At 52.0% G+C, this 25,954-nt stretch overlaps 3 protein-coding genes across 6 annotated transcripts; 1 reads left to right on the top strand and 2 right to left on the bottom strand.

Moving 5' to 3' along the window:
• Positions 1-409: 409 nt before the first annotated feature.
• Positions 410-3,934, bottom strand: B3GNT8 (UDP-GlcNAc:betaGal beta-1,3-N-acetylglucosaminyltransferase 8). The gene is made up of 2 exons (XM_059666426.1): positions 2,140-3,934; positions 410-1,849 (listed from the first exon to the last, which is right to left on the bottom strand). Exon 2 carries the CDS (start codon positions 1,812-1,814, stop codon positions 621-623), a length of 1,194 nt encoding a protein of 397 aa, XP_059522409.1. The 5' UTR covers positions 1,815-1,849; positions 2,140-3,934; the 3' UTR covers positions 410-620.
• A 1,016-nt stretch (positions 3,935-4,950) lies between these two features.
• Positions 4,951-10,713, bottom strand: DMAC2 (distal membrane arm assembly component 2). Of its 4 annotated transcripts, none has more exons than XM_059666428.1 (6): positions 10,656-10,713; positions 9,113-9,309; positions 7,856-7,936; positions 6,801-6,934; positions 6,535-6,697; positions 4,951-6,091 (listed from the first exon to the last, which is right to left on the bottom strand). In XM_059666428.1, the coding sequence occupies exons 1-6, from the start codon at positions 10,671-10,673 to the stop codon at positions 5,914-5,916; spliced, it is 771 nt and encodes a 256-aa protein (XP_059522411.1). In that variant the 5' UTR covers positions 10,674-10,713; the 3' UTR covers positions 4,951-5,913. The 4 variants fall into 4 exon arrangements, with proteins under 4 accessions (XP_059522411.1, XP_059522410.1, XP_059522414.1 ...); XM_059666427.1 differs by lacking the exon at positions 10,656-10,713 and adding an exon at positions 10,009-10,050; XM_059666431.1 differs by lacking the exon at positions 7,856-7,936.
• A 2,282-nt stretch (positions 10,714-12,995) lies between these two features.
• Positions 12,996-15,087, top strand: ERICH4 (glutamate rich 4). Its single transcript, XM_059666433.1, has 2 exons — positions 12,996-13,222; positions 14,309-15,087. The coding sequence occupies exons 1-2, from the start codon at positions 13,049-13,051 to the stop codon at positions 14,540-14,542; spliced, it is 408 nt and encodes a 135-aa protein (XP_059522416.1). The 5' UTR covers positions 12,996-13,048; the 3' UTR covers positions 14,543-15,087.
• Positions 15,088-25,954: the final 10,867 nt, after the last annotated feature.

Raw genomic sequence — 25,954 nt, 5'->3', positions numbered from 1 at the left:
AACCATAAAGATGCAAAACATTTACTGTTAATAACTCATTCTCAAATTGCCCCCTTAAAAATCAAATTGCCCCCCTGTGGGGCACGTGCCCTACGTGGGGAACCACTGAGTTAGATGGATAAGGCCAAGGCCGTTGAGGTACCTACTTCCCTGGAAACTTTCACAAGGTGGGGGGCCAGCTTCAGCAGACAGGGTGGGGTGGGGTGTTCCAGAGTTGGACTCCTGCTCTCCCATGGAGTGAGGCAAACCTGGTGTCCAGCAAGGTGACCAGGAGGCTGTTGGAGCTGGCCCTGTCCAGTAGGGGTGGGGAGGGTGTCTAGTGTAAAGGTCAGGGTGTGCAGGGTATGGGTGGCTGAGCTCTGCTCTTATAAAGTTCCCAGGGCCCCATAGGCACAAAGACAACTCTAAGCCTCAGAGTGGGTTGTTCATATTTTTCAAAAACAAAAAGTAGACAAAAACAGTCCTCTGCCTCCTGCTGCTCGGTCCCATAGCCTGGGCCAGCCCAGGAGGGGCTCAAGCAGTCATGATTCTAGGACCTCCTCACAGAGTCTGAGTAAGGGGCAGGCACTGAGGCCCTGGCCCAGGCCAGGTTGACCCTCCCCTCCCAACCCCACTGAGGCTCAGCAATGGAGCTGAGGGTCCTGCAGATGTTTCCAGAGCCAAAGGCTCTCCTGGGGTCTGATGGGTCGCACCAGCAGCAGGTCACGGAGAACGCAGGGGTCAGCCCTGCGGTCTGCTGGCCAGGCTGTGAAGAAGCCTATGTGGGCCCTGGGCGCTAGGCCAAGAGCACGGAAGCACAGGCCAATGTAGACATCGTTGAAGGGGAACGGTGCCACACGGGCTGCTGCCTGCAACAGCCAGGGTGCCAGGCGCCCGGCGATGATGTAGCCACCCCCGCTGGCATAGGCCGGGTAGTCACCTTCAAAGAAGGACATGGGCACATAGAAAGGTCCTCCAGGCTTCCGGAGGGGCTTGGCCTGGGAAAACACCTCACCCAGGTAGAGGCCTCGGGCCCAGCTGGGTGGCAGGGCCCGCAGGTAGTCCAGCAGGGCAGGAGTGTGCACAAAGGCATCGTCCTGAGCTTGCAAGACGAAGCTCACACCAGCGCAGTGGTGGCCCAGCCAGGACAGTAGCAGCAGGTCCTTGAGTGTCTCATTGAAGGGAACATCCAGGAAGTCCCAGAGCAGCAGGTCACTGTAGCGGTGGCTCTCCCAGGCCACCAGAGGGCCTAGGTCAGGACCCCCCTCACCTACTGGGGACCCCAGCAGGAAGAGCAGGCGGATTCCAGGAGCGGGACCACCCCAGGTCTCCCTCACGGCCTGTCGTTCAGCAAATCGCCCTGGTTCCGACTTGACAGCCAGCAGCAGGTAGGGGATATTGGTTTCCCCACAGCTGGGCACTTGGCCATGGCCACCTCCAGGCAGCCACTGAGGGAAGCTCCGGCAGGCTGCTGACAGCAAGAAGCGGCGGAGGTCCTCAGGGTAGGAGGTGAAATCGGGGATTTCAGCAGCCGCGGCAGCCCCCCAAGCCCGGCAGTCTCCCTCCTCAGTGCTGTTCCCACTGGGCAGGGCCCCCAGCCGCCACTGCTGCTGGTTCCAGTAAGCCAAGGGCAGTGGGCCAGTTTGGCCCAGACGGGCTGAGAGGTTAGCTGGCAGGGTGGGCTCAGGACTGGCTGGCGAGGGGCCTGGCAGGGTGCCCTGGGGTCCCAGATAGACCTTGCTCAGCCGAGACTCCGATGTCCACTCGATGTACACTTTGAGGCCCAGGAGCGTGAGCAGTGCTGACAGGCAGAGAAGGCACTTGGGGCAGCGCATGACCCAGCCCGGGGAAGGGATGGCCGCGGTGGGAGCTGCAAAGGAGCCACAGAGGCCTCTGGAGTTCCCACCAACCCAGTACTGGCCTTAGTCCCAGACCCTAAACCAGCCCCTATTCCTGAACCTGGAATCACTGCTCCAATCCCATTCCAACACCCACTCTTTCCCCTCTCAACTCAATCCCTTCCACAGCTTGTTCCATTCCCCCATTCATCCCCCTCTCCAGGAATCAGGATCCCTGGGGTCAGCTCCTTCCAGCGTCAGAGAAACCCAAACTCCCTCGCTCCATCTGCCCCCACCCCAGAGACTGGGGAGCCCTCTTTACCTCTGGGTCCAGCTCCGGCACCCCGGGCCTCTGGTCAGGCCCTCCCAGCTCCCTCCCTTTTGCCCAGGTCCTGCAGGGGCTGAGTCTTCTTTCTTCGTATGTCATTGTTCTTCAGCCCAGCCCAGCCCAGCCCAGCCCAGCCCAGCCAGAGGGGTGGGGCGGGAGGGGAGCTGGCAGCTGGGAGGGCCCCAAGGGCTGGGAGGGGCCGGGGCGGGGCTGAGGGAGGCAGGGGAGGGGGAGGGCAGGAGGCCGACCTAAGAGATGGGGCTCTGGCTTGTTGGGGCTGGTTTTCTGATGAAGCAGAGGGAATTGCTGCAGAGATTGGGGCACCTGGTGAGGCCTGGGACAGGAGACCCAGGGGCCTGGGAGAATCGGAGGGAGGGTGAGACTGAGAGCTAGGCCTGAACCTGGGTGTTGGAATGGCCCAGAGACAGGCACAGTCCCAAAGTTGCAAAACTGGAGGCGAGGGGCTAATGATTGGTGGAAGGAGGAGGTGGCAGAGAATGTGCTGAGAGGGAAAGGGTCAGCCTGCTAGACATGGGGGTGGCGTTGCTGCCCAGAGTCCGGGTGGAATGGGGAAGGGGGCTGGTGAGGACAGACAGCTGGTGAGGGAGACCTCATGAGGCAGGGAGAAGAGACAGGAGATAGAGACTCAAGAATGCAAAGAGGGGAGCACAGGAGAGAGAGGGAGAGAGGAGAGAGGAGAGGAAAGAGAGGAGAGAGGTGTGTGAGGATGAAAGAAATGGAGACAGCCAGAGATAAGGGGTGGCCAGGAAGCCTCTGAGGGGGGAGGGTAAAGGGGAAGATTTAGAGGCAGGTGGAGGGACTCAAATGGAATCAGAGGAGGGAGTCTATAAACAGAGCCAGGCCCAGGGAGAGCCTGAGAAGGGAGCCGGGGAGGAGCAGCAGGAGAGAACCAGATGGAAGGAGAAGGGGCAGCTGCAGGTGGAACCAAGTTAGAGGGCATTGGGGGGGGGGGGGGCACAGGAAGCCTTCAAGCTGAGCCAACCCTGCACCTTCATCCTCTTTGGAGCCTGGCTGCCTGACTAGCAGGGTGGGAACCTATTCCTACCCGGCCCCACTCCAGCCCTGCCCATAGCTGCACAGGGACACGAGAACACTCACATCCGGCCCCCAGGGACAGGAGGGGTTGTCTGCCTGTTTACACCGGATGCCCTCCCGAGGATTCTGCTGTTGGGGCTGCAGCAGCTGTCTGGGGAGGGTAGAAGGTGGGGCCTCCTCATCCCAGACCTCCTGGAACCTGGGTTGGGACTAAGCCTGGCCTGACCCCCTTCACTCCACTTGGGGTTTGGGAGGACTCTCAGGGACCCTGTTAGCCACAGCAGTGGATTATCTGTCCAGTGCTGATTTCCTCCCCCTGAGTTTGAATAATGGAGCCCATGGGACCAGCTGGAGGAAGACAGTGTGGAGGAAGTGGGGAATATTAATGGAATAAAAGCTAGAGTGGGAAATGACAATCAGGGGCAGGGGTCAGGGGCCTCAGCACCCCTGGTGGGGGTCTAAGCCCTCCCCCGGGGCTTGGAGAGAGGGGTCCAAGCCCCCTGAGCTCTCCCGGCTCAGCTAGCTACTCCCAGGGGTTGCAGAGGTTCTCCACAGGGGAGACACTATCCCTTCTGGGAGTGTTTTTGGAAATCTTGGAGGGTACAATTTTTATTGCTTTGTGCATCAATCTGGGTCCAATCAGGAGGGAAAGCACAGCAATGGGAACAGGGAAAGTTGAGTGTCAAGAGGTGCCTTCTATGGAATGGGGGTGGGGGTGGGGGTGGTGAAGGGGGGCGGGCGTGCGTGGCAGAGGCCGGCGGGTAGAAGTGCAGGTCAACTATGATCAACCCAACATCCCTTCTGACTTCTTTGCCTCATTACCTGTAGGCCAGTGTAGAATCCAAATCCAAGTCACCCAACCAAGACAGCTGTTAGAACCACCCCCAGCTGCACAAGCTAACCCACTAAATTCAGACTCTCTAGGAAGTACCCTTGTACCAGTGACTTGCCCACCCTCACTGTTACACCCTGAGAATCCATTCCTGCATGGGCAACCAGGTTGTGACTGTACAAGTGCTTCAGTGTATAAGCTGTTGGTCCTGGGTCACAGGGAGCACCTGGCCCTGGGCTTGCTGAGGTTTGGCCCCGGGTTTTACGGGTGTAGTGACAGCGGGGTGCTTGTGATGACTCTTGAGAAGGGACACTCTCAGGGCTTCTTCCCCATTACATCCGGGGGTTTCAAGTACAGGAAGACTGGTGTTCTCCTCAGATGCTGCGAAGGAGGCTCAGCGTGAGGTGGGGTTTCAAGATCGTGTTTCTTCTGGTCCAGCCAGACAACCGCATTCGAAATTTCAAGATCTCACTGGTTACCAGTCAGCACCCTCACTTTCACATGAGGAGATTGGAATTCAACCATCATCAACCTGCAGCCTTAAATGCTGTGTCGTATTTTCAGTTCTATCAGCCCTGTGGCTAGGAGAACTGACGAGGGGGCTGTCACAGAAGCGTTCCAGTCCTCAGATAGTGGTTTGAGCTGAGGTGGCCGACCCGAGCTCGTCCTTGTCTATCTGTAGGCACTCAAGGGCACTGCAGAGAGTCTGTCCAAGGCCTATCTTTAGAGCAGTCACCACTGCCACCAGCCAGGCGCTGCAGCCAGAGGGGCTCCTGGGGCTCGTGCTTCGGCTGCACCTCCTCACAATAAACCCGTGACAGCCTTCAGTCCCATCTCCGTGAGCCCGTCTGCTGGAACACTCTGCATACCAGTGCTGTACCAGTTTGGAGCCAATCAGGAGAGGGGAAAAACCCGTCATTTGAACAGGGAACGTTTAATATAATTAGTGACTTCAACAGCGAATTGAAGTGACGCAGGATTCACTGGTAAGGTGCCTTGGAATTTACTGGAAATCACCTCTGGGGTGTGGTGGAGTCATTCACAGGAGGTAGCCCAGTGAAAGCATGCCTCTAGGAAACTGCCAGGTGGGGCAGGGTGGGGTTTCAGGGGAGGCTGCTAACACACACGCCCGCCCCCGCCCCCCCCCCCCCCCCCCCCCCCCAGTGGAGAAGCCTCCTGAGAGCTAGCAAGGCAGGAGCCTGCACACCTGAACAGGAACCAGGAAACAAAAGCCTTGCTTTCTGCAAAGTCTCTTGAGCGCCTCCTACTGACAAGGCTTATGCCAGTTAGCAAAGGAAAAATATTTCAAAGGCCCAGATCAGTTGTCACAGTGCAGTTAAAAAGTTGAATCTGCAGCTAAGTCAGTCAATAAGCCGGAACACCATAGGACTTGGGATGCTACTGGCATTTAGTGAGTGTGGGCAAGGGGTGCTGTACCCTGCGGTGAGCTGACTAGTCCCACCCGGAACAACCATCCCTTTGGAATGCCAGGAGCACCCCCTATATCAGTAGGGAAACAGCACACCTAAATGAGGTTAATTTGAAGTCTCGACACAGTAGTGGGCAAAGAGGAGGCCACAAGAGAGATTCTGGGGCTTCTTGCAGCCGAGTCCTACCTGCCCCAGGCCTGGCCAGGCAGGAAGTTACTAGAACTACAAGTATGTGGGAAGGGCTGCCTGACAGGATGACAGGAGCTGTGACCTTCATCCAGAGTGTAGCCAGTCCATGAGGTGGGGACCACATGCCCTCCTTCCCCCTGACCTGCCAGTGCCGCATCCCTCGTCCCACCCCAACCCCCACAGTGAGTGAGCCCAACTGGAAGCCGGAAGGAGAACTGTCAGAGACTCAACACAGCCCGGCTGAGGTCCACCTGGATGTGACTAGGCAGGGATGGGGCTGGCTGTGTCCCGAGACTGCTGTTCCGGCCCCGACTTCAGGCCCTGGGCCCACTCAGCCCCCAGAACCTCACACCTGGGCAGCATCTCCTCCACCAAGATCCGAGTGAGGCCCGGGCTGGACACAGCAGGGAGGTCTGAGATGTCCAGCCTGCGGAGGTTCCTGAGGAAGGAGGAGGGGAGGCCGCGTAAGGACAGCGTCTGTGGGAGAGTGTACGGAGGGGTGCAGTGGCCCCCTCCAACCCCTAGCTTCTTAAGATAAACATCTTCAGCTGTCCAGAGAATGCCCAAATCCACGAGTCCACTGTGTTAATTACAAATAGACACCTCTGGCTCCTACGGTTCTACAACAGTGTAAGTATCATGGAGTTTTCATTAAAACCAAAAGAAAAACTAGGGAATCCTTTAATTCCCCCAGAGACTCACTGCCACTGCTCATCTGTGCTTACCCACCAGACACTAGGCTTGTCATGGAGGCAGGGAGACAGGGAACTGCCTGACACTGCTCCCTCCCCACTTTCCCATATGTGGGCTGGGTGGGAGCCCCTGTCCTGGCTCAGGGGAGGGGGGAGGTGGTGCTGGGGGTCAGCTGAGCTGAGGTCTTACTGGAGGTGATGGAGGCAGGCGAGGCCCCTTTCGGAGATTCGGGGGCAACCAGCCAGCGAGAGCTCCTGCAATGAATGGGCCAGCTGGTGGAGGCGGCTGAGACACCAGTCATCCACATGGGGACAGCGCTGCAGCAACAGGGATTGCAGCTCCTTCAGGGCCACTGCAGGAGGGAGAGGGCAGATGGCACTGAGACCCCTCTGGAGCCCACCACGAAAGGGAAAATGCAGAGCCCTGCCCATCTCTGCCCCACCCCCCCCACTCACAGAGGTTGTCCAGGCCTTCGTAGTTGATGGCACAGTCACTGGCATCCACCGCCTCTATAGGTACTGCCTGGAAACTCAACAACTGGAGAGGGGAGTAGCCATGCTTGGACCGAATCCACTCTTTGCCCTGGAATCTGGAAAGGAGGTTCCAGGTGGGTACCCCACTTATCCCCAAGCCTCCAGCCTCCTGAGACCACTACCCAGCCCGTATAATACAGTGATGGTACTGTGTCTGCTCTTATTCTAAGGGGTACACATGTCTGGTCTCATTGGATCCCATGATGATCCTATCAAATATGGAATGGCCAGTTTTATGTACCTAGAAGCTGAGGGCTGGAGACATTACTGATAACATAAAAGAGCTATGATGTAAGAACCTTTCTAGATGGGCAAAAGTTGAGACATTTTCAGATACGTAAATCATTTCTAAGGAAGGTGCTGGGGGAAATGCACAAACCAAGTAAAAATTTTAATTAGAACGATGAGAAGTAGATAAAGTCTACATGAATTTTGCTTTTCAAGCAAGAAGAAAAGAAAAGGGCCCTAACCGGTTTGGAGGATCCCAGGTTTGATTCCGGTCAAGGGCAAGTACCTTGGTTGCGAGCACATCCTCAGTAGGGAATGTGCATGAGGCAGCTGATCGATGCTTCTCTCTCATCGATGTTTCTGACTCTCTCTATCCCGCTCCCTTCCTCCCTGTAAAAAATCAATAAAATATATTACAAAAAAAAAAAAAAAAAAAAAAGGTGGTGAGAGGAATCTCCCAAAGGTTGGAGGAGGAAGAGGGAAGAGAAGAGAAAAGAAACTAGTGTTTATTGAACACATGTGTCATGCATTTACATTGCAAAATGTGTTTATAGGTTAGCTACAACTACCATTCCATGTTACAGATGACAAAATGGAAGCTTGGGACCAAGCCCCAAGCCCCCAGCCCCAGCCGGTAGGGGGCAGAGGCTGGGGGACTCACGGGGAAGCCTGCCTGACTGAAGAGCCTGAGGTTAGAGAGCCCATCGTTGGCCTCCCCCATCCCCGTTTTGACACCTTTGCTGTCATACTTGACTGCTCCTCCCTGCTTCAGGACAAAATAGGCTCCTGCGATGTATGGGCCGTATTGTTTCTTGATGCCGGTGGAGGATCTGCGAGAGAACAGTAGCTGAGGGTGAGGCCTGGGAGCACTGCACCCCTCACCATGGCCGTGCTGCTGACACGGTCAGAGTCCACAGTATCAGGACTGACGGCACACAGAGTGCCTATTTACTGAGTGCCTATTAAATGCTGGGCACAGGGGGGCAGTGCTGACCAAGGCAGATAACTGTCCCTGCCCTTCTGAAGTTAATTTACAGGGAGAAGCAGTAATAAACCAGGAGAGCGAGTTGCAGGCAGTATCAATTCCAGGAGGAAAGTAGAACACAGGGACTGACTAGGAGTGGCTTGGGTCAGGGGTGGGGGTGGAGAAGGCTAATGTAGTTTGGCTGATAAGAAATTTTTCTTGGAGGTGGTGAAACTTGTGCACAAAGATCTGAGCGGCAGGAAGGAATGCAGAGGTCAAGGCATGAAGCTGCCAGGCCAAGGGAACAGCTAGTGCAAGGCCCAGCAGCTCAAATTAGGACAGTTGAACAAACAGCAATAAAGACACCATGTTGCAGGGGTGAGGAGAGTCCCTAGTAGGCATCTCAAAGCTCAGTAGGTGCCAGGTTTTGGGCTTTTGAGTTTGGCTTTCATTCTAGTTGCAATTGGAAACCATTTCAGGGTTTCAAGCAAAATGGTAATGTTCTCTGTTTTACTTTCTAAAAAGTCCTTTGGCTGCTTTGTAACCTATAAATAGACTGTGGGGGCAAACAGTGACTGCAGTAATCCAACCATAAAATGAAGAGTCTCTGCTCTGGCTACAAACAGTGAAGGAGGTGAGAACTGGTCAAATTTGAGACATTCTAGCATTTTATTGACCAACTGGACGTAGAGGGCAGAGAAACAGAGGAATCAGGGATGACTCCTTAGAATTTGGCCTGAACAACGGGGTGGGCAGTGATGCTGTTTACTGGGATGGGGAAGGCTTGGAGGTAAGCAGGCCTTTTAGGGGGAAATCAAGCGTTTGTTGTTAACCACGTTAGGTCTGAGGAGCCGGCTAGACCAAGAGATGATGGGCAGCAAGTTGCCTGCATGAACTGGAGTCCTTGGAAAGGGTATGAGCCATAGATGAAGACAGAAGTCAGCATGGCTAGTACTGGAAGCCACCTAGGAGTGGCAAGGGCAGGGTCTGGATTCTGACCAGTGAGGCAGAGCAGTAGGTCTTGCAGGCCAGGGGTTCTCACCGATTTTCCTTGTGCACCTTTGACACCTGCTTTTGGAACAGGTACTGCCTTACGGCCTCCACATCATAGAAGCGGTCAGTCAGGAATTGGAGTAGCATCCTTCCCTTCCTCTGATTGCCCTCTGGGGTCACTGCACTGCTCAGACCACGGATACCGCTGGTACCCAAATTCCATTTGGGGGCCACCAGGTGCAGGGACTGGGGAGAAAGAGAGGAGAGGCTGAGCCTGGAGAGCCTCCTGTGAGACCGAGCTGCACCCCTCTGTTCTGTTCTTGGTTTATGAACACCCCCCCCCCCCCCCCACACACACAAAATGTTCCTGATTCACTAAATTCTTTCAGAATCTCGAAATTCCGCATTTTGGATTCCCAGATTTCCCTCCATGTTTTCCCCAAGTTCTTCCTCTTAACCCTAAATTGTCTCTCTGATTTAACCAAACATTCTTGGTTTTCCCAAATTCTCTATTTTCCCCTCAAATGCTTATTTTCTCTCAAAATCTCCATTATCTGACCTGTTAATTTCCCACAATTTCTTCCCTTAATTTTACCCAATTTTCCCTGGAGTATTCCTGAATAACCAAATTCTTTCCCCCAAATATAATCTTAATTTGTTTAGTTTGTTTCCAAACCACCCTCAAACTCTTCAACTTCTCTTCAAAGTCTTCTCTTAGCCTGCCCCCAATTTTTCTTTTTGCTTTAACCAACTTCTCTCTTTTCCCCAAAACTTGCCCAAATCTTTATTTTCCCTCAAAATTCCTCATAAGCTCCCAACCTCTTATTTTAATTTTCTCTAACTGCATTGCTGCTTTTACCCAATTCTCTCCAAATTTTCTCCACAAATACTGAAAAATTTCCCCTTAATCCTCCCACGTATTTTCCTTGGAACACCCAAAGTTACCTCTTGGTTCCCCCATCCCATCAACATCCCTTTGGTTTTCCATCAAAATTCCTAACTGTCCTAAGTTTCCCTTACTGGCTTTCTGTGGAGTCCTACCCTTCCAAACCCCTTCCTTTCACTCTCTCTTTTTTGTTTGTTAATCCTCACCCGAGGATATTTCCCCCCATTGTTTTAGAAAGAGTGGAAGGGAGGTAGAGACTGGTTGCCTCCCTCGGGGTATCGAGCCAGCAACCCAGATTCGTGCCCCTGCGAGAATCGAACCCGCAATGCTTCGGTGGGTGTGGAAACGCGCTACTTTATCCACTGAGCTACCGGCCAAAGTACAAGTCCCAGTCACGCCGGCCCATCGGCCCACATCCCTGCCTCTGATTGGCTGGGTGCGCCCATCGGAACGCATTCTCTGCTCCTTTATTGGTTTCTTTCAGCCAGTCCCCGCCCCCTCTTCCTCGCTGAAGCTCCCCAGCAGCCTGCGACCCACAGCGTCCTTCCCGGCCCCCAGCAGCCCCGTTTCCACTGCCAGCGCGAGGCCTGGCCGGGGTCCTCCTGCTGCCCCGCGCCCCTCGCTGCCTGGGCGCCGGCAGAGGCCCTGAAGGCAGAGGCAGCCGAGCGGACTTCAATTTGGGGGTTCTAGGAGCCCCGAGACCTACCGCCCTGGGCGCCGCCATCTTGTTGAGATTATGTAACCGGAAGGGGCCGGTCCTTTCTAGTCCCACCCACCTGGCTCTGTCTTCATCTTTTATGGTTGCATTCTCCTCTTAAAGGCACACGCAGTTTTTACTCGGGTTGAGAGATTGCCCTGCGTGCCCTCTCTGTAGACTTTATAATGGGACCCTCTCCGCTTTCCCGAGGGGAGCGTGGGCAGTGCTTCCTGTCAGAGCGCCTTCCTTCCTGTGACTGCAGCCTCGGTTCCCTGAGCTCCCTCTTCTCCAGCTCTCACCCGCTACCTCCTTGCAATGATGTACCTCAAAAGCTGACCAGCATTCTTTTTCCTGGGAGGGGAAGAGGTCGGAGTGGGTGGTGAGGTTAGACTTCAGGTAAGAGGCGGAGGTGAGATCTCAAGATTAGTATTGTGATGTGTTTGATTTCAGTTTGGAGCTCAGAGTGAAGCTTCAATGTGAAGCCTTGTGGATAGAATTATCCATCCATCCATTCATCCGTCCATTCATTCCACAAATATTTACTGAGCAAGTACATGGGGCAGGCACTGCCCTGGGTGCTGAGGTTACCGTGGTGAACAGGACAGACCCAGCCCCTTTCTCAGGGAGTCGGCATTCCAGGCAAGGAGAGGATGGATAAGAGACATGAATAAGCAGCATACTTTCAGCTAATATTTGACAAGAGGAAAATAAACACAGGTCATATAATAGGGAGTGACCGTGGTAAAGGGCCATCGGAAGAGGTGACATTTAAGCGGAGGATAAGAAGGAAACAGCCATTCAAAATTCTGGGAGGAGAGTGTTCCAGGCACTGGAATGTAACAGCCAGTGCAAAGGCCCAGAGATGGGAACCATCTTGAAAAGAGGTAGAAGACGGGGTCCGACAGGTGGGCAGGGAACTGACTGTGCAGGCATGGTAGGATTTTATTCCACTCACAGGGCAGATCTGTGTAAAGATCATGTCTGCCAGGCTGAAAACTGACCTTAGAGGGCAAGGGTGGAAGCAGGGGGCAGCAAAGAGGCTACTGTCGTCATCCAGACCAGAGATGAGGGGACAGGAGCAGGGATGGGGCAATGAGCATGGTGAGAAGTGTTCAGTTTATGAGTCTGTTTTGAAGGTCGGGCCAACAGCTTGGGCAACTAAAATGATAGAGATGGGGAATAGCAGGTGTTTGGAAGGACAGGTGTGGTAGGCTGAAAATGACCTGACCCCCTCTCACTGCTCCCCCTTCCGCCCCGCCCCAATATCCATGTTCTGATCCCTGGGACTGTGCCTGTTACTTTCTATGGTAAACAAAACGTGGTTAAGCTGAACAATCTTGAGATGGGGGATTTCCTGGATAATTGAGGGGGCCCAAGGTAATCATGAGGGTGTTATAAAATGAGGCAGGAGAGTCCTGATGATAGATGCAAAAGGCTGGAGTGATGCAAGGAAGGGGCTATGAGCCAAGGAATGTGGGTGGCTTCTAGAAGCTGGGTAAGGTTAGGAAACATTCTCCCCTAGAGCCTCCAGAAGGAACCGAGCCCTGTGAACCCACTTGAGACCTCTGACCTCCAGAACTGTAAGAGGATGACTTTGTGCTATTTTAAGCCACTAAGTTTGTGGTAATTGTTATAGCAGCACCAGGAAACTAATACAGTGGGGTAGGTCCCGACTGAGAGTCCTGTTTTGACCATATCCACCTTGAGACATCCGGGTGGAGAGGCTGAGCAGGGGTCTGACTCTCAGGAGGGAGGTCAGGACTGGAGTCAGGAACTGAGGAGCCACTGACACGGCAAAGGAATTTGAACACCTGTGCCTGACAGAGGGGCTCCAGCCGAGGCCTGGAGTGTGTTCCAACCGTTTCCCTGGCAATGCTGATAGTAATAATATCTGTGGGCAAGTCTAGAGTCGGCAGAATTGGTTGCTCAGTGAAAGTCAGCAGCCTGGACACGGAGGCAGCCCTGCTGAGGAGGGACCATTCTCTTGGAGGCCACTCCTGGCTCCTCAGACGACTGGTTGGGAAGCCCTGGGATGGCCTGCGTGGAGAAAGGCAAGAACCACCCTGGGGTTTGAGGATGAGTGGTGGGAGGGACTCAGGAGAGGGCTAGATAGGATGGGCCAGGCATCTATAGACACCAAACACAGGGAGGGGTTAGGCCTGCGAAGAGGTGGGGGAGGGGGAGGGGGGTGGAGTTGGACCCTTGTGAACAGAGTTGAGGTTAGACTTCAGAAAGAAAAAAATGCTGATTCTCACTGAAGAATGGACTTTGGGATGCCATGTCAGACCCTCCTACCACCACCCTCCCACTGCCCTTTACTCCCCTACCCCCCAGATCCCCAGGGGGTGGGGTCATTCTGGACCTTGCTACTTCCTGCTCCTGGCAGCCACTGGTCAGAGACTATGGAGCTGTGGAGACAGCTGAGGCAGGCTGGACTGGTGCCCCCAGGGCTGGGTCCACCCCCCAGGGCCCTGAGGGGTGTACCCCCATCATGGAGAGCTGGCCAGACCCTCATGTCCCCAGGGACAGACACTGAAGGTACCAGGGAGTGTCTGCTGTGGATCTGGGAGGAGCTGGTGAGTGAGGAGTTTGGAGGGGCAAGAGATAGAGTAGAGGGTGGGGGGAGAATGAATGAGTGGCAATGTATGAAAACAGAAAGGGCCAGAGATTAAAAGACAGAAATTGAGAAATAAAGACAGGAATAGAGAAATAAACACACACACACACAGAGAGAGAGAGAGAGAGAGAGAGAGAGAGAGAGAGAGAAACAGACACATAGACCCAAAGAGTGAGAGATAGGAATAGAGACAGAGACACAGAGAGGGACCCAGAAAGAAAGAGGTAGAGCTGGAAAGCAGAGATTGAGGATAGCAACAGAGACAGACAGACTCAGATTAAATCCGAGAGACAACGGCAGAGAAATAGAGACAGAGAAAGATGGATATGGAAAGACATAGAGACAAAGACAGCTGGCGCGACACAGAGAGATAGATAACAAGAGAGGGAAACGAGAGACAAAGAGATTAAGAGTCAGACACATACAGAGGGAGGTAGAGACAGGGAGGGACAGTGAAATACAGAAACAGTTCAACAGACACTGTGAGAAGCAGGGTGACAGGTCCAGGGACATAGTGAGGACCTGCCCAAGAACACATGTTACAGGTGGTAAGGTGATGGGTATAGGGACCATTGTGATGGGATTTTGCAGTGGAGGAGAGAGAGAGAGCTCAACTCCAAGTATGGCATGGGCAAGTGGAAATTTACAACTTAGGAGCCGCTGGGGGTTAGCGGATAGAAAATTACATTAAAGGAAAGGGGCATTTTTGGTAAAGTGACTCAGCAGGAGTCCCGCTGAAGGGAGGCCAGGGCGATCAGACATCACCTGGGGGAAATGGGAGGATGGGGAACCCATTTAGATAGAGTATGGAGAGTATTCAGGTGTGGAGGCTGGGGATTCCGGCTAAAAGTGGATTTTACAGGGAGGTGCAGAGATAGGCCTAGGAAAAGATACAGGAGCCCGACTGAAGTTTTGTCAAGCAAAGAATCTTTGTCAGGTCTTGAGCTGGGACTTGCTCCCACCCAGGTTGCGGGGGCGGGAGGGGAGGGCCAAGGGAGGATGCTCTCTGGGTGGAATGCCTATGACTTCCATTTCCCTCTGACAGGAGAACCTTCGGAGAGTGGATGTCCAGCTGCTCGGCCAGCTGTGTAGCTTGGGGCTGGAGATGGCGGTGCTGGGGGAGGAGCTGGTTGCTTTCCTGGAAGAGGAGGAGGAGGAGGAGATCTTCCAGGAAGAGGAGGAGGAGGAAGAGCCAGAGGGAAAGCAAGAGGAAGTACATCTGGGGGTCTCCTGCCCAGCGTCAGGCCACCGGCTCCCCGACTTTGAGATGACTATCTGAGGCCCTGCCAGGGTGTTTCTCATTGGCATATGGGACTTTATGAAAACGTATGCAAAGAGGAGTGATTTGAAGGTCAGATCAACCTGCAAAGGCTCTGAAGATGCCTGCGGTGAGATTCGGGGATTGGCCTGGAGCGGTGGGCGTGTTTGAAGATGGTGTGGGAAGTTTTCAGAAAAACTGTAGGTGTGTTTGCAGGTGAGCTGCAGGAGCGTTGGAGGGGAGATGGGGGCCTTTGCAAGTAGAATGCAGATGCTTGCAGGTGAAGTTTTAGAGCCAGGCATCCACTGGCTCCATGTGGCTGTTGAGCACTTGAAGTTGGCAAGCCCTGACTGAGGTGCACTGTAAGTGTAGCATACATGCTGAATGCTAAATTTTCAAAGGCTTAATATGATAAGAATATAAAACATTTCAATAATATTAAAAATTACATATTGAAATGATAATATTTTGAGTATATTGTAATATATAAATTATTACTCTATTTCATCTGTTTATTTAAGATTTTTGTGGTCAATTATACATTAAAATTAACAATTTTAACTATTTTTTAAGTGTACAGTTCAGTAGTGTTAATTAAGTACATTCACGTTATTGTGCAACCATCACCACCATCCACCGCCAGAGCCCTTTTCATCTTACAAAGGGGAAACTACCCATTAAACAGCTCCCCATGTCCTCTCCCCTCAGCCCCTGGCAGCCACCTTTCTACTTCGTGTCTCCACGAATTTGGCTACTCCAGAAAACTCATGTAAGTGGGATTATACAGCATTTGTCCTTTTGTGTCTCACTTATTTTACTTGGCACAATGTCTTTAAGGTCCTCCATGTTGTGGCATGTGCCAGAATTTTCTTTCTTTTTTATGCTGAATAATATCCCATAGTGTGTACATTCCACATTTTGTTTATCATTCATCTGTCCATGGACACTTGGGTTGTTTCTACCTTTTGGCTAGTATGAATAATGTTGTTATAAACATATGGGTGTACAAATATCTGTTCAAGTCCTTGCTTTCAATTCTTTTGGGTCTATACCTAGAAGTGGGATTTCTGGATCATAAATACCAGACAGACAAACCCAGTGCAGCCTACAGCCGCACAAACCAGGGACCCCGGCCACCGTCGTGGCCTTGGGTCAGGACCAGGAGTACCGCTGCGTCCAGCCCTCCATATAGGTCCTTCCGTGGGACGTCCCAATTCCTGTTTAATGACCGGTCCTTACCTCTCTTGAGAGTCCAGGTGGCTCGGTTTCCGAATTGAAAGTTTTGGGTGGACTGGAGGCCTCCTTGGTAATCATTCTCCACAGGTGTGGGGTATCTCGCTGAGTGCCCGGCAACAAGTTGGGGAGAGCCTCCTGCCTTGAATAGGGGGTCCCTCTCACCCCTGCCGGGGGAGAGCCTCCTGCCCTAAACAAGGGGTCCCTCTCCTCCCCGCTGGGGGAGAGCCTCCTGCCTTGAATAGGGGGTCCCTCTCCTCCCTGCCAGGGGAGAGCCTCCAGCCCTAAACAAGGGGTCCCTCTCCTCCCTGCCGGGTATCTCGCTGCGGGCCTCCAAATGTTATGGGTTGGCTCAACGAGATAGACCACTGACTCAGAATTTAAATTTAAGAGCCTTTTATTAAGCTGGCCAGCTGACCACAGCGCCTATCTCCCCCTCTGGGAGATTCAGAGCATGTGGCAGAGATCAAGGGTGCAGTATGATCCTTTATAGCACAACAGTGTTACCTTAGAAGTTCATGGAAAGTTCATAAGCACAAAGGGGGGGTAAACAGAGTCACACCTGGCTGGAGCGTATCATAACACATTGTTTTTCTAAGACAATCTAGCAATTTTTCTTCTATGGTTCCTAACCCTGACACAATCCTCCATACGTCAGTCCCCCCTCCCAGCACATTCTGTAACATTCTGTAACCCTTCCATGCCGCAGTCCCTCACCCTAGCACGTTCCCTACTGGTCTTATGCCCGAATCAAATCTTTGATTCAGTGCCCTCCTCTACAATATGAAATTGAGGAGGCATTTGGCAATGTAGGGGTGGAGCCACCGGGGAAGAGTTCGGCATTTGATGGTGAAGAATTGGCTCGGCCGCTGACATAGAGTCTTAGTTCCCATGTCTTTCTCCTTCCCATTGGTCAGTTCACCAGGTGAGAGGCATGAGGAGGACGGGGTTACAATTTCCAGTGCCTCTTTCCTGCGACTTTGATGTCGGTTGGAGTGCTCAACACCACCTGGTAGGGTCCATCCCATCTAGGTTCCAGGCTGCTAGGGTCGTGACACTGCACCCAGACGAGATCACCCAGGGAGAAAGCAGGCTGTGTTGGACTGGATCTCAGCACGTCCTCCTCCCGTATGGCTTTCATCACCCGTTGTGCTGACGTGGCGCTGCTCTGCAAAGCCTGTAAGGACTTAAGCAAATTTCGGGTAGACAGCCGGGCAATTTCTTCCTCCCTTAGGCGGGGAAGAAGAGGTGGCGGCCTGCCAAACATAATTTCAAAAGGGGTGAGTCCTTTTATATACGGAATACACCTAGCTCTGAGGAGGGCAAAAGGAAGGAGACTTACCCAGTTTTCGCCAGTCTCTAATTTTAATTTAGTTAATGTTTTCTTTAAGGTCCGATTCATCCTCTCTACCTGTCCAGAACTCTGTGGTCTATAAACACAATGCAATTTCCAAGTAACTCTCAGGGCCTTAACTATGGATTGTAACTTTGGCGATAAACGCCAGGCCATCATTGGACCCCATATATAGTGGTAGGCTAAACCGGGGGACAATTTTAGTGAGGAGTTTTCTAACTACTACCTATGCTGTCTCTGCCTTGGTTGGGTATGCCTCAGGCCAGCCAGAGAAGGTATTAATGAAAACCAGCAATTATTTATACCCTCCTTGTCCTCCTGGTATCTCGGTGAAGTCCACTTCCCAGTGTTCTCCAGGGTTCTGACCTCAGAATCGCTGTCCCGGCGCAGCCACAACAGGGGGCCCTTGGTTTACCCGGGCACACACTTGGCACCTTCTAGCCAAGTCTTGGGATATTTTCTGGAGCCCTGGGATGTAAAATTCTCTTCCCAGTAGTTCTGATAGCTTCGTTCCCCCCAGGTGGGTGCTCTAGTGGGCCTGGGAAGCAATGGTCCACCCCAGGGCTTCTGGCACTATAGGCCTCCCATCTGGCAGAATTAGCCATCCAGCCTCTCCTTCCCGGGCCCTTAGTTTCTCAGCTAGCCTCTGCTCCTCTGGCAGATGAGTAGGCTTCTCTGGGAGCCTTCCTGCTGGCAGGGCTACGAGAACTTCTAGGGGCCCTACTGGTCTTTTAGCCACTTCCTTGGCCTCCTGTAAGGGCAGTGTGAGGAGATATATCCTTGCAGTCCCTGCGTAGGTCTGGCAGGACGAGTGCCGGGGCACTCAGCAGGGCTTCTTAGATCTCCCCTGGCTCCTCCTCATGTCACTACTGCCGCCCCCGCATACCGGGTACCTTCCTCTACGACCGTGTAGAGGGTCTCATCCGGATTCTGCAGGGGCTGGTCCACAAGGTCCTCACGGAGGGAAGTGAGGGTAGTCAGTGTCTCCTCGCAGTCATGCAAAGGGGCCTTCTCATCAGGGAGGAGTGTGGCCGGGTTCAAGGCAGCTGTTTTCAGGAACCTAAATTGTTTATTTTTTTTCCCTTTCCCCATCAGAGGGCCTGAGTGAGTGCTATGAGTTCCACAAGGAAGTCCACCTTTTGACCCCCCATTGTCAGGGTCATTCTGGGCTCCTGGGGGCTAGCTGAGCCCCGACAACCCCAATCCACCTCCTCCATCAGCATGGGAGGGAGTCGGTTCCCCCGCATGTTCAGGGCACTCCCCTTTCCAATGTCCTTCCTTTCTGCAAAATGCACATTGATTTTTCCCAAGCCTGGGTTGGACTCCTTTTCTTCCGCGAGGCTTTTCTTTGCCCTTGTTGTCTCTCCGGCCCCTTGGGCCTCCCTCCTCGCTCAGGGCCAGGAGGACCTTGGCCATCCGGGTGTTTAAATCTGCCATCGGGTCCTCCCGATTGTCAAAAACCTTCTGGGCCACCTCAACCAACTTAGAGATTGATTTCCCCTCAAAGCCTTTTAATTATGTCATTTTTTTCTAATATTTGGGGCCGACTGGGAAACAAATGCAACATTGACAGCCCTCCGACTTTCCGGGGCATCAGGGTTAGGCCCCTGGACTGTCTCTGTCACTTTAGAGAGGTTTGTGGGTCTCCAAGCAGCAGCTCGGATGCCCCCAATAGAGTCTGGCAATACCGATCGAGAGCCTCCTTTCCCCTGTTACTATTGGGGTTCCAGTTGGGTTGCCTGGAGGGAAACACAGCCCTTAATCTGTACTAAAGGAGCTTTATTTCCTTACAGGGTCTTACATGTCACAGGACCTCACAGGGACTGTAATTCCTGTAACAGAGGGCTAGTATTCACCACTTTATTAACCCCCTCTGTTCTAGACAGGCCTTCCCCAGTTTCCTACAGTTGAGGTTTTGTGCCACCCCTGACATGGGCATGGTCGCACAGGCCTGTAAGACAGTATACAGGTTGCTAACTGTCAACTGTCTCTCAATAGAGACCAAAATTTAATGGGTATTCTTCTTTGCCCACCTGGGCAACTGCCCTCTCGGCAGCTAGACACCTTTTACCTTTTGGGTTCACCCTACATAGCCTTCTTCCAGGACAGTTTACACATAGGCCAGTTCTTTGTTCTAGCCACAAATACAGTTTGTCCAATTTCCTTAAAATGTATTCTGGCACAGGAGAAAGTTGTTTTGCTGTACATAGGTAGCTTAACCCCTATACAACTGGGCTCGGACCTCTGCCTAGCAAACTGCAGTCTATAAGTTCAATATGCAGCCTCCAGTCCTCCTAACCCAACAAGATTTTGGCTAGTCTCTGAGTCAGACTTCTCCTCTCTTGAAGAATTTCAAAGTCCTGATGGCTCCCAGGTCCAGGGAGAGTGCCCTTTTCTTAACTCTGTTTATTAGTTACAGGGCCCTGCTTTCCTTGTCTTCCCACCAGTCCCCTTTATGGCAGAGCAGCGACCAGGCCTCTTTGAAGGGAGTGTACTGGAAGGGGATATCAGCCCCCCCTCTTCCAGCAGCAACAGGTACTAAACCCTTTCAGTACATTTGCAAGCAGGGAGCTTTTACTAGCTCTATCTGCAGTTTTCATAGATCTCAGGCTTGCTACTCTTTCTGGGGCTGTAGGAAGGCTAGTACCAGTCACTGGCTTATGGCTTAACTGCTGTAGCCTGCAAGCCAAAGGCCCAAGTACTTTCTCGCTGCTGCTGCTGCTGCTTCTTTTTTCAGGGCCCCTGCAGGCAGCTCAGGCATCCAGCCCCCCTTCTTTGATCATTCACTCCCCAATCTGGTCTGGAGCTGGGAATAGCGCCTTTATCTGCCTTGCAACCCCAGAGGGCTGCCTGTCTGGCCCCAGATCTATAGAGGGCCGGCCTGCCGTAGTGGCAACATAGGAACTGCAGGACTGGCAGATGTCGCAAGGTCCTGCAGGTTCTCCCCTCTCTCTCTGTCAAGAGCTGGTGGCGTGGCCTGGGCCTGAGGCCAGGGCTCACCCAGATCCGGCGCCTGGGGACCATAGGGGGCAGCCGGCTAATGGGTTCTTCCTGCTCTCCCTGAAGGACCGGGGGAGCCTTTCCCTTCTGGGGCCCGGCCAAAAGAATTGTCTGTCTCTGTCCCAATTTTCCCCTCGGGAGGCAAGCCCTCATCCACCGGGGTTTCTTGGACAATATGTCAACCCAAACCTGAATATAAGGAATTTGATCAGGATGCCCTGGGCGGCCGTATATGACATAATGGACCCGGTAGGCAGCGGTCAGATCAAAAGACCCTGCATCCAACCACCCCCTCTGGAAAGTGGGCCACTCCTATTCACAGAATCGCTGTAAATCAAAAGCATTAACATTATAACTTTTAAATCTACCCCAGAACTTCAGTTTAATACAGTAAATTATAACCCAGGTAAGAGCAACTGATAGACAGAAATCTTTATTAACTAAGTAGGCTGATTCCCCTTTAACAGTGAGCAAAAGACTCTGAGAAAAAATAATTCTCGCAGCTGCAAGAGGCTTTGAAGACTATTAAAGGGGCCAGCCCAAACGTTCAGCCAAGCGTGTCAACAGAAAGCAGAATAAATCAAAGTAGCTTTTACTTTACACAGACCAGTAATGATTTACACTTTCTTAATAGACTAGCCCAGGCTGGAGCTGTATCGAGTCCTCCTTCTCTGTAGTAATTTGGCTAGTCCCAAACAAACAAACTTTTTCCCAACCCCATGATGATCGGTGGTGAGAGACAGACAAGGGAGGGGGTGACCTGTTTTCACAGATCCTCACGCAGATGCCCGCCTGGCCGCGTCCCTTGGGAGCTTAGATTCGTCGTAGCTAAGGTGCACCCGTATAAACCCCGGGCCTGGTCACCTCCACATGGGGGTGAGTCACCGTTATGCCATATGACGAATCGCGGAACCGCAGGTTGGGGCCCACTCGGACTCTGTAACCGAAGTCGTGGAGCCACACAAAGGAGAGGAGAGGGCAGGCCCCCTCCCTCCACACTCACACACTTTCACCAGACATTCACTCAGAGTTTAAACAATCCACCCAATTTCTAACAATTTCCCAATTCCTGAGGGAGCTTTATAGCTTCCCGGGAGGTGATCAAGCTCCCCTTCCACTCACCCGGAGTGGGCCTGATTGATAGGGGGTCGACGAAGATGACTGAGCCTATCCCATTTGACAAAGAAAAAGACAACAAAGAACAAAGACAAAATAAATCAGCCAAATGCAACCCAAGGTTGCCCGGAACCTGCAGCTCACTCCTTGAAGTCCTGAAAATTTTCAAAAAACATTGCAGCAGGGTGTACACAGAGGCAAACAACTTTTTGACAATAAACACCAAGACAAACAAATACCAGACAGACAAACCCAGTGCAGCCTACAGCCGCACAAACCAGGGACCCCGGCCACCGTCGTGGCCTTGGGTCAGGACCAGGAGTACCGCTGCGTCCAGCCCTCCGTATAGGTCCTTCCGTGGGACGTCCCAATTCCTGTTTAATGACCGGTCCTTACCTCTCTTGAGAGTCCAGGTGGCTCGGTTTCCGAATTGAAAGTTTTGGGTGGACTGGAGGCCTCCTTGGTAATCATTCTCCACAGGTGTGGGGTATCTCGCTGAGTGCCCGGCAACAAGTGGGGGAGAGCCTCCTGCCTTGAATAGGGGGTCCCTCTCACCCCTGCCGGGGGAGAGCCTCCTGCCCTAAACAAGGAGTCCCTCTCCTCCCCACTGGGGGAGAGCCTCCTGCCTTGAATAGGGGGTCCCTCTCCTCCCTGCCAGGGGAGAGCCTCCAGCCCTAAACAAGGGGTCCCTCTCCTCCCTGCCGGGTATCTCGCTGCGGGCCTCCAAATGTTATGGGTTGGCTCAACGAGATAGACCACTGACTCAGAATTTAAATTTAAGAGCCTTTTATTAAGCTGGCCAGCTGACCACAGCGCCTATCTCCCCCTCTGGGAGATTCAGAGCATGTGGCAGAGATCAAGGGTGCAGTATGATCCTTTATAGCACAACAGTGTTACCTTAGAAGTTCATGGAAAGTTCATAAGCACAAAGGGGGGGTAAACAGAGTCACACCTGGCTGGAGCGTATCATAACACATTGTTTTTCTAAGACAATCTAGCAATTTTTCTTCTATGGTTCCTAACCCTGACACAATCCTCCATACGTCAGTCCCCCCTCCCAGCACATTCTGTAACATTCTGTAACCCTTCCATGCCGCAGTCCCTCACCCTAGCACACTGAATGCTACATTTTCAAAGGCTTAATATGATAAGAATATAAAACATTTCAATAATATTAAAAATTACATATTGAAATGATAATATTTTGAGTATATTGTAATATATAAAATATTACTCTATTTCATCTGTTTATTTAAGATTTTTTTGGTCAATTATACATTAAAATTAACAATTTTAACTATTTTTTAAGTGTACAGTTCAGTAGTGTTAATTAAGTACATTCACGTTATTGTGCAACCATCACCACCATCCACCGCCAGAGTCCTTTTCATCTTACAAAGCGGAAACTACCCATTAAACAGCTCCCCATGTCCTCTCCCCTCAGCCCCTGGCAGCCACCTTTCTACTTCGTGTCTCCACGAATTTGGCTACTCCAGGAACCTCATGTAAGTGGGATTATACAGCATTTGTCCTTTTGTGTCTCACTTATTTTACTTAGCACGATGTCTTTAAGGTTCTCCATGTTGTGGCATGTGCCAGAATTTTCTTTCTTTTTTATGCTGAATAATATCCCATAGTGTGTACATTCCACATTTTGTTTATCATTCATCTGTCCATGGACACTTGGGTTGTTTCTACCTTTTGGCTAGTATGAATAATGTTGTTATAAACATATGGGTGTACAAATATCTGTTCAAGTCCTTGCTTTCAATTCTTTTGGGTCTATACCTAGAAGTGGGATTTCTGGATCATATAGTAATTCTACATTTGATTTTTAATTTTTTTATTTTGAGAATACGTTTATTAAAGCTGGGGACAGTGAAACCAGGAAGAGCTTAGGATAGAATAAGCAACAGGAGGGCGGGGCTATTTTAGCTCTCTAGTAATGTTATAGGAAAGAAGTGAGTCTGGGTGGAGCTGCTTTGGCTCATTGAAAAGTCAGAGAAAACGGTGCTTTGGAGATGAGGTGGGGGGGTGGGGGTAGCCCAGGATGAGTTGCTGCTGCCCATATTTCCCCTGGTTGCAAATGTGTGGGGACCCTTAGAGTTTAGGTACAGGGGTGGGCAAACTTTTTGACTCAGGGGCCACAATGGGTTCTTAAACTGGACCGGAGGGCCGGAACAAAAGCATGGATGGAGTGTTTGTGTGAACTAATATAAATTCAAAGTAAACATCATTACATAAAAGGGTACGGCCTTTTTTTTTTTTAGTTTTATTCATTTCAAACGGTCCGGCCTGAGGGTTGTAGTTTGCCCATGGCTGGTTTAGGAGATGCATGCCTGTGGGGGAAGAAGGGTGTGGGCGTGCTCCCCAGAGGGAGAATGGCCTATGTTTAATTTTCTGAGGAACCAGCGGACTGTTTTCCACAGTGGCTGTCTAAGCGTAGCTATTAATAAAGAAAGGAAGCAAAGGGAATCAGGCCTAATCTACGGGGCAGCATAAGCCTGCTTCCCTAGAAAGCTGCAGCATTCATATCATAGGCACTCCAGGGACCACAGGGCTGCCTGCCAAGGGCATTCTCGCTCCAGGGACCACAGGCTGAACACTGACCTTTGTTCTGGGCTTGGTGAAGACAAGGCTGGACTTTTCTTGGTGAAGACAAGGCTAGGGGGTGGGGGTGGGGGGGGGAGCTGAGACACCACCGCTGAACCTCGGACAGTCCTTCGTGTTTATGTCAATAAACCTTACCATTCCTCCCACACGGGGGTCTCCCCGAATGCTTTCAGGGAGGCCCCCTAAAAGGACGCATTCCCACTAGCAACATTGCACCACTGACATTTCTGCCAACAGTACACCAGAGCTCCAATTTCTCCACATCCTTTTTCTTTTTTTTCACAATAGCCATCCTAATGAAGCATCTTTTCAAGTGCTTATTCATGTTTCTTCTTACATTTTTAAATATGGCTGCAAGAAAATTACAATTACACACATAGCTCCCGCTGTATTTCTATTGCACAGCTCTATTTCAGAGGTCTGACCATGGAATGTGGGTGTGAGCCGGTGAGCAGTGAGCGTTATGATGTCCCCAGATGTGTTGCAAATGAGTCACAGCTCCACCAGCAGGAGACGGCAGGTATCGGCGCGTGGTGGCTGAGGAAGAGCCGACTGTAAATGCCCCTATTGCCTAGGTCCACATTTGCAGAAAAGATGCCCAAGACAGAGGTGGAGAGCTCCAGCCTGAGGGGAGACATCGCTTCAGGAGAGATATTTAGGCATTCACAAAACCAGACGCCCATTTTTTCAATTCCTTGTCTAAGCAATTTCTAGTAGGGAGTGAGGATGTTCACAGAGAGTGAGGTGTTGGCAGAAGAGGTGCTGAGTTCCTCTCCATGGAGATTTCCTTCTTAAAGACAAGCTGCCTCCTTTTGTCCAGTAGAGTCCCTCAAGACTGGAGCCCTTGGGTGGGGGGTTGGGCATTCAGGCCCAATCCCCCAACCTGGTCCTCCTTAGCCAATCTTAGCCAGGTCTGAAGCTTCCGGGATCTCTGCTGAAGGAGGTGGGAGGAAGGAAGGCTGGGGAGAATGCTGAAAGTCAGACCAGTACCCAGTGAAGGGGAAAGACAACCCCAGAGCATGGATGTGAGCAGAGCTCCCTCCCCCTCACTTGCACTCTAGAAAGAGGCTGGACAGTCTAGGGCCTCTGGGAAGCTACACCCAGGTGTGCCTGGGTCCATGCTTCACAGATGCCAAGTCTGTTGGGAGAAAGGAACTGGGGTTGGGGAAAGGCACTGAGGGGAGACTGGAGGGAGTGACTCGGGAGGGAATGCTCACTATGCAAGAACAGCATGATGAGTGGCCCCTGACATCTGGGTGGGAGTTGCTCTCAGCCATGGCCTGGACCATGGAGGTGACCTCTATGGGGGAGGCACCCAGGGAACTTGGTTGGATGTGGCCAGTTCCACCTGTATCGTCATCAATGCCAATGCTACTGAGCTACATACGGCAATGACCAGGTGAGCACCAGGTCTGCTCTCCTGGACCTCACTGCCCAGCAAAAGGGGAGAAACCCCTCACCACACAGGGGCTGGGATGGCGGAGGCACAGGTGGCTGAAAGGACTCAGAAGAAACAGCAAGCCCTGCCCGAAACATTAGGAAAGTGATCTCAAAGGAAAACTGAAGGAATAATTAAAAATGAGCCATTTGTAATACCTTAACTAATAATAATAATAATTTAAAAAAATGAGCCAAGCAAAGAAAGGAAATGGGAAGAGTATAACAAGCAGAAAAACAGCACACACAAAAGCCGGGAGATGATCTAGTGATCTAACCCCTGGCTACTCCAAGTGTGGTCCATGGACCAGCAGTATCGGCATGGCTACAGCTATCTACCGATGCAGAACAAACAGCCCCAAACTCAGTTGTTTTTCAACAATGACAGCATGTATTTTGCTCATGAATCTGCAATCTGCAGGGATAGCTTCAGCTGGAACCATCCGAAGGCACATTCACTCACACGTCTGGCAGTTGATGCTGGCTGTTGACTGGGGTTTCTGTTCTCCATGTTGTTTCTCCCATGGGCTAAATGGGGCTTTCGTGGTGGGTGGGTTCCAAAGGCAAGAGCCCCAAAGATGAGCCAGGAAGAAGCCACATCCCCTTGCATCACATGGCCTCAGAAGTCGTGCAGTCATTCTTGCCACATTCCATTTGTTAAGGCAAGGGCAAAGTCCTGG

The sequence above is a fragment of the Myotis daubentonii genome, chromosome 15, assembly GCF_963259705.1.
Source record: "Myotis daubentonii chromosome 15, mMyoDau2.1, whole genome shotgun sequence".
NCBI lineage: Eukaryota > Metazoa > Chordata > Mammalia > Chiroptera > Vespertilionidae > Myotis > Myotis daubentonii.
Note: the sequence above shows the minus strand (reverse complement) of the source record. Positions and strands in the feature narration are given on the sequence as shown.

What these genes read in the sequence shown, in the direction of transcription:
- ERICH4 (XM_059666433.1), top strand. Translation starts at nt 13,049, where the DNA reads ATGGAGCTGTGGAGACAGCTGAGGCAGGCTGGACTGGTGCCCCCAGGG. An exon ending in TGTGGATCTGGGAGGAGCTG is followed by an intron (nt 13,223 to 14,308) that starts GTGAGTGAGGAG and finishes TCCCTCTGACAG; the next exon opens with GAGAACCTTCGGAGAGTGGA.
- B3GNT8 (XM_059666426.1), bottom strand. Translation starts at nt 1,814, where the DNA reads ATGCGCTGCCCCAAGTGCCTTCTCTGCCTGTCAGCACTGCTCACGCTC.
- DMAC2 (XM_059666427.1), bottom strand. Translation starts at nt 10,035, where the DNA reads ATGTTGATGGGATGGGGGAACCAAGAG. An exon ending in TGGGATGGGGGAACCAAGAG is followed by an intron (nt 9,310 to 10,008) that starts GTAACTTTGGGT and finishes CTTTCTCCCCAG; the next exon opens with TCCCTGCACCTGGTGGCCCC. An exon ending in AAGGTGCACAAGGAAAATCG is followed by an intron (nt 7,937 to 9,112) that starts GTGAGAACCCCT and finishes GTTCTCTCGCAG; the next exon opens with ATCCTCCACCGGCATCAAGA.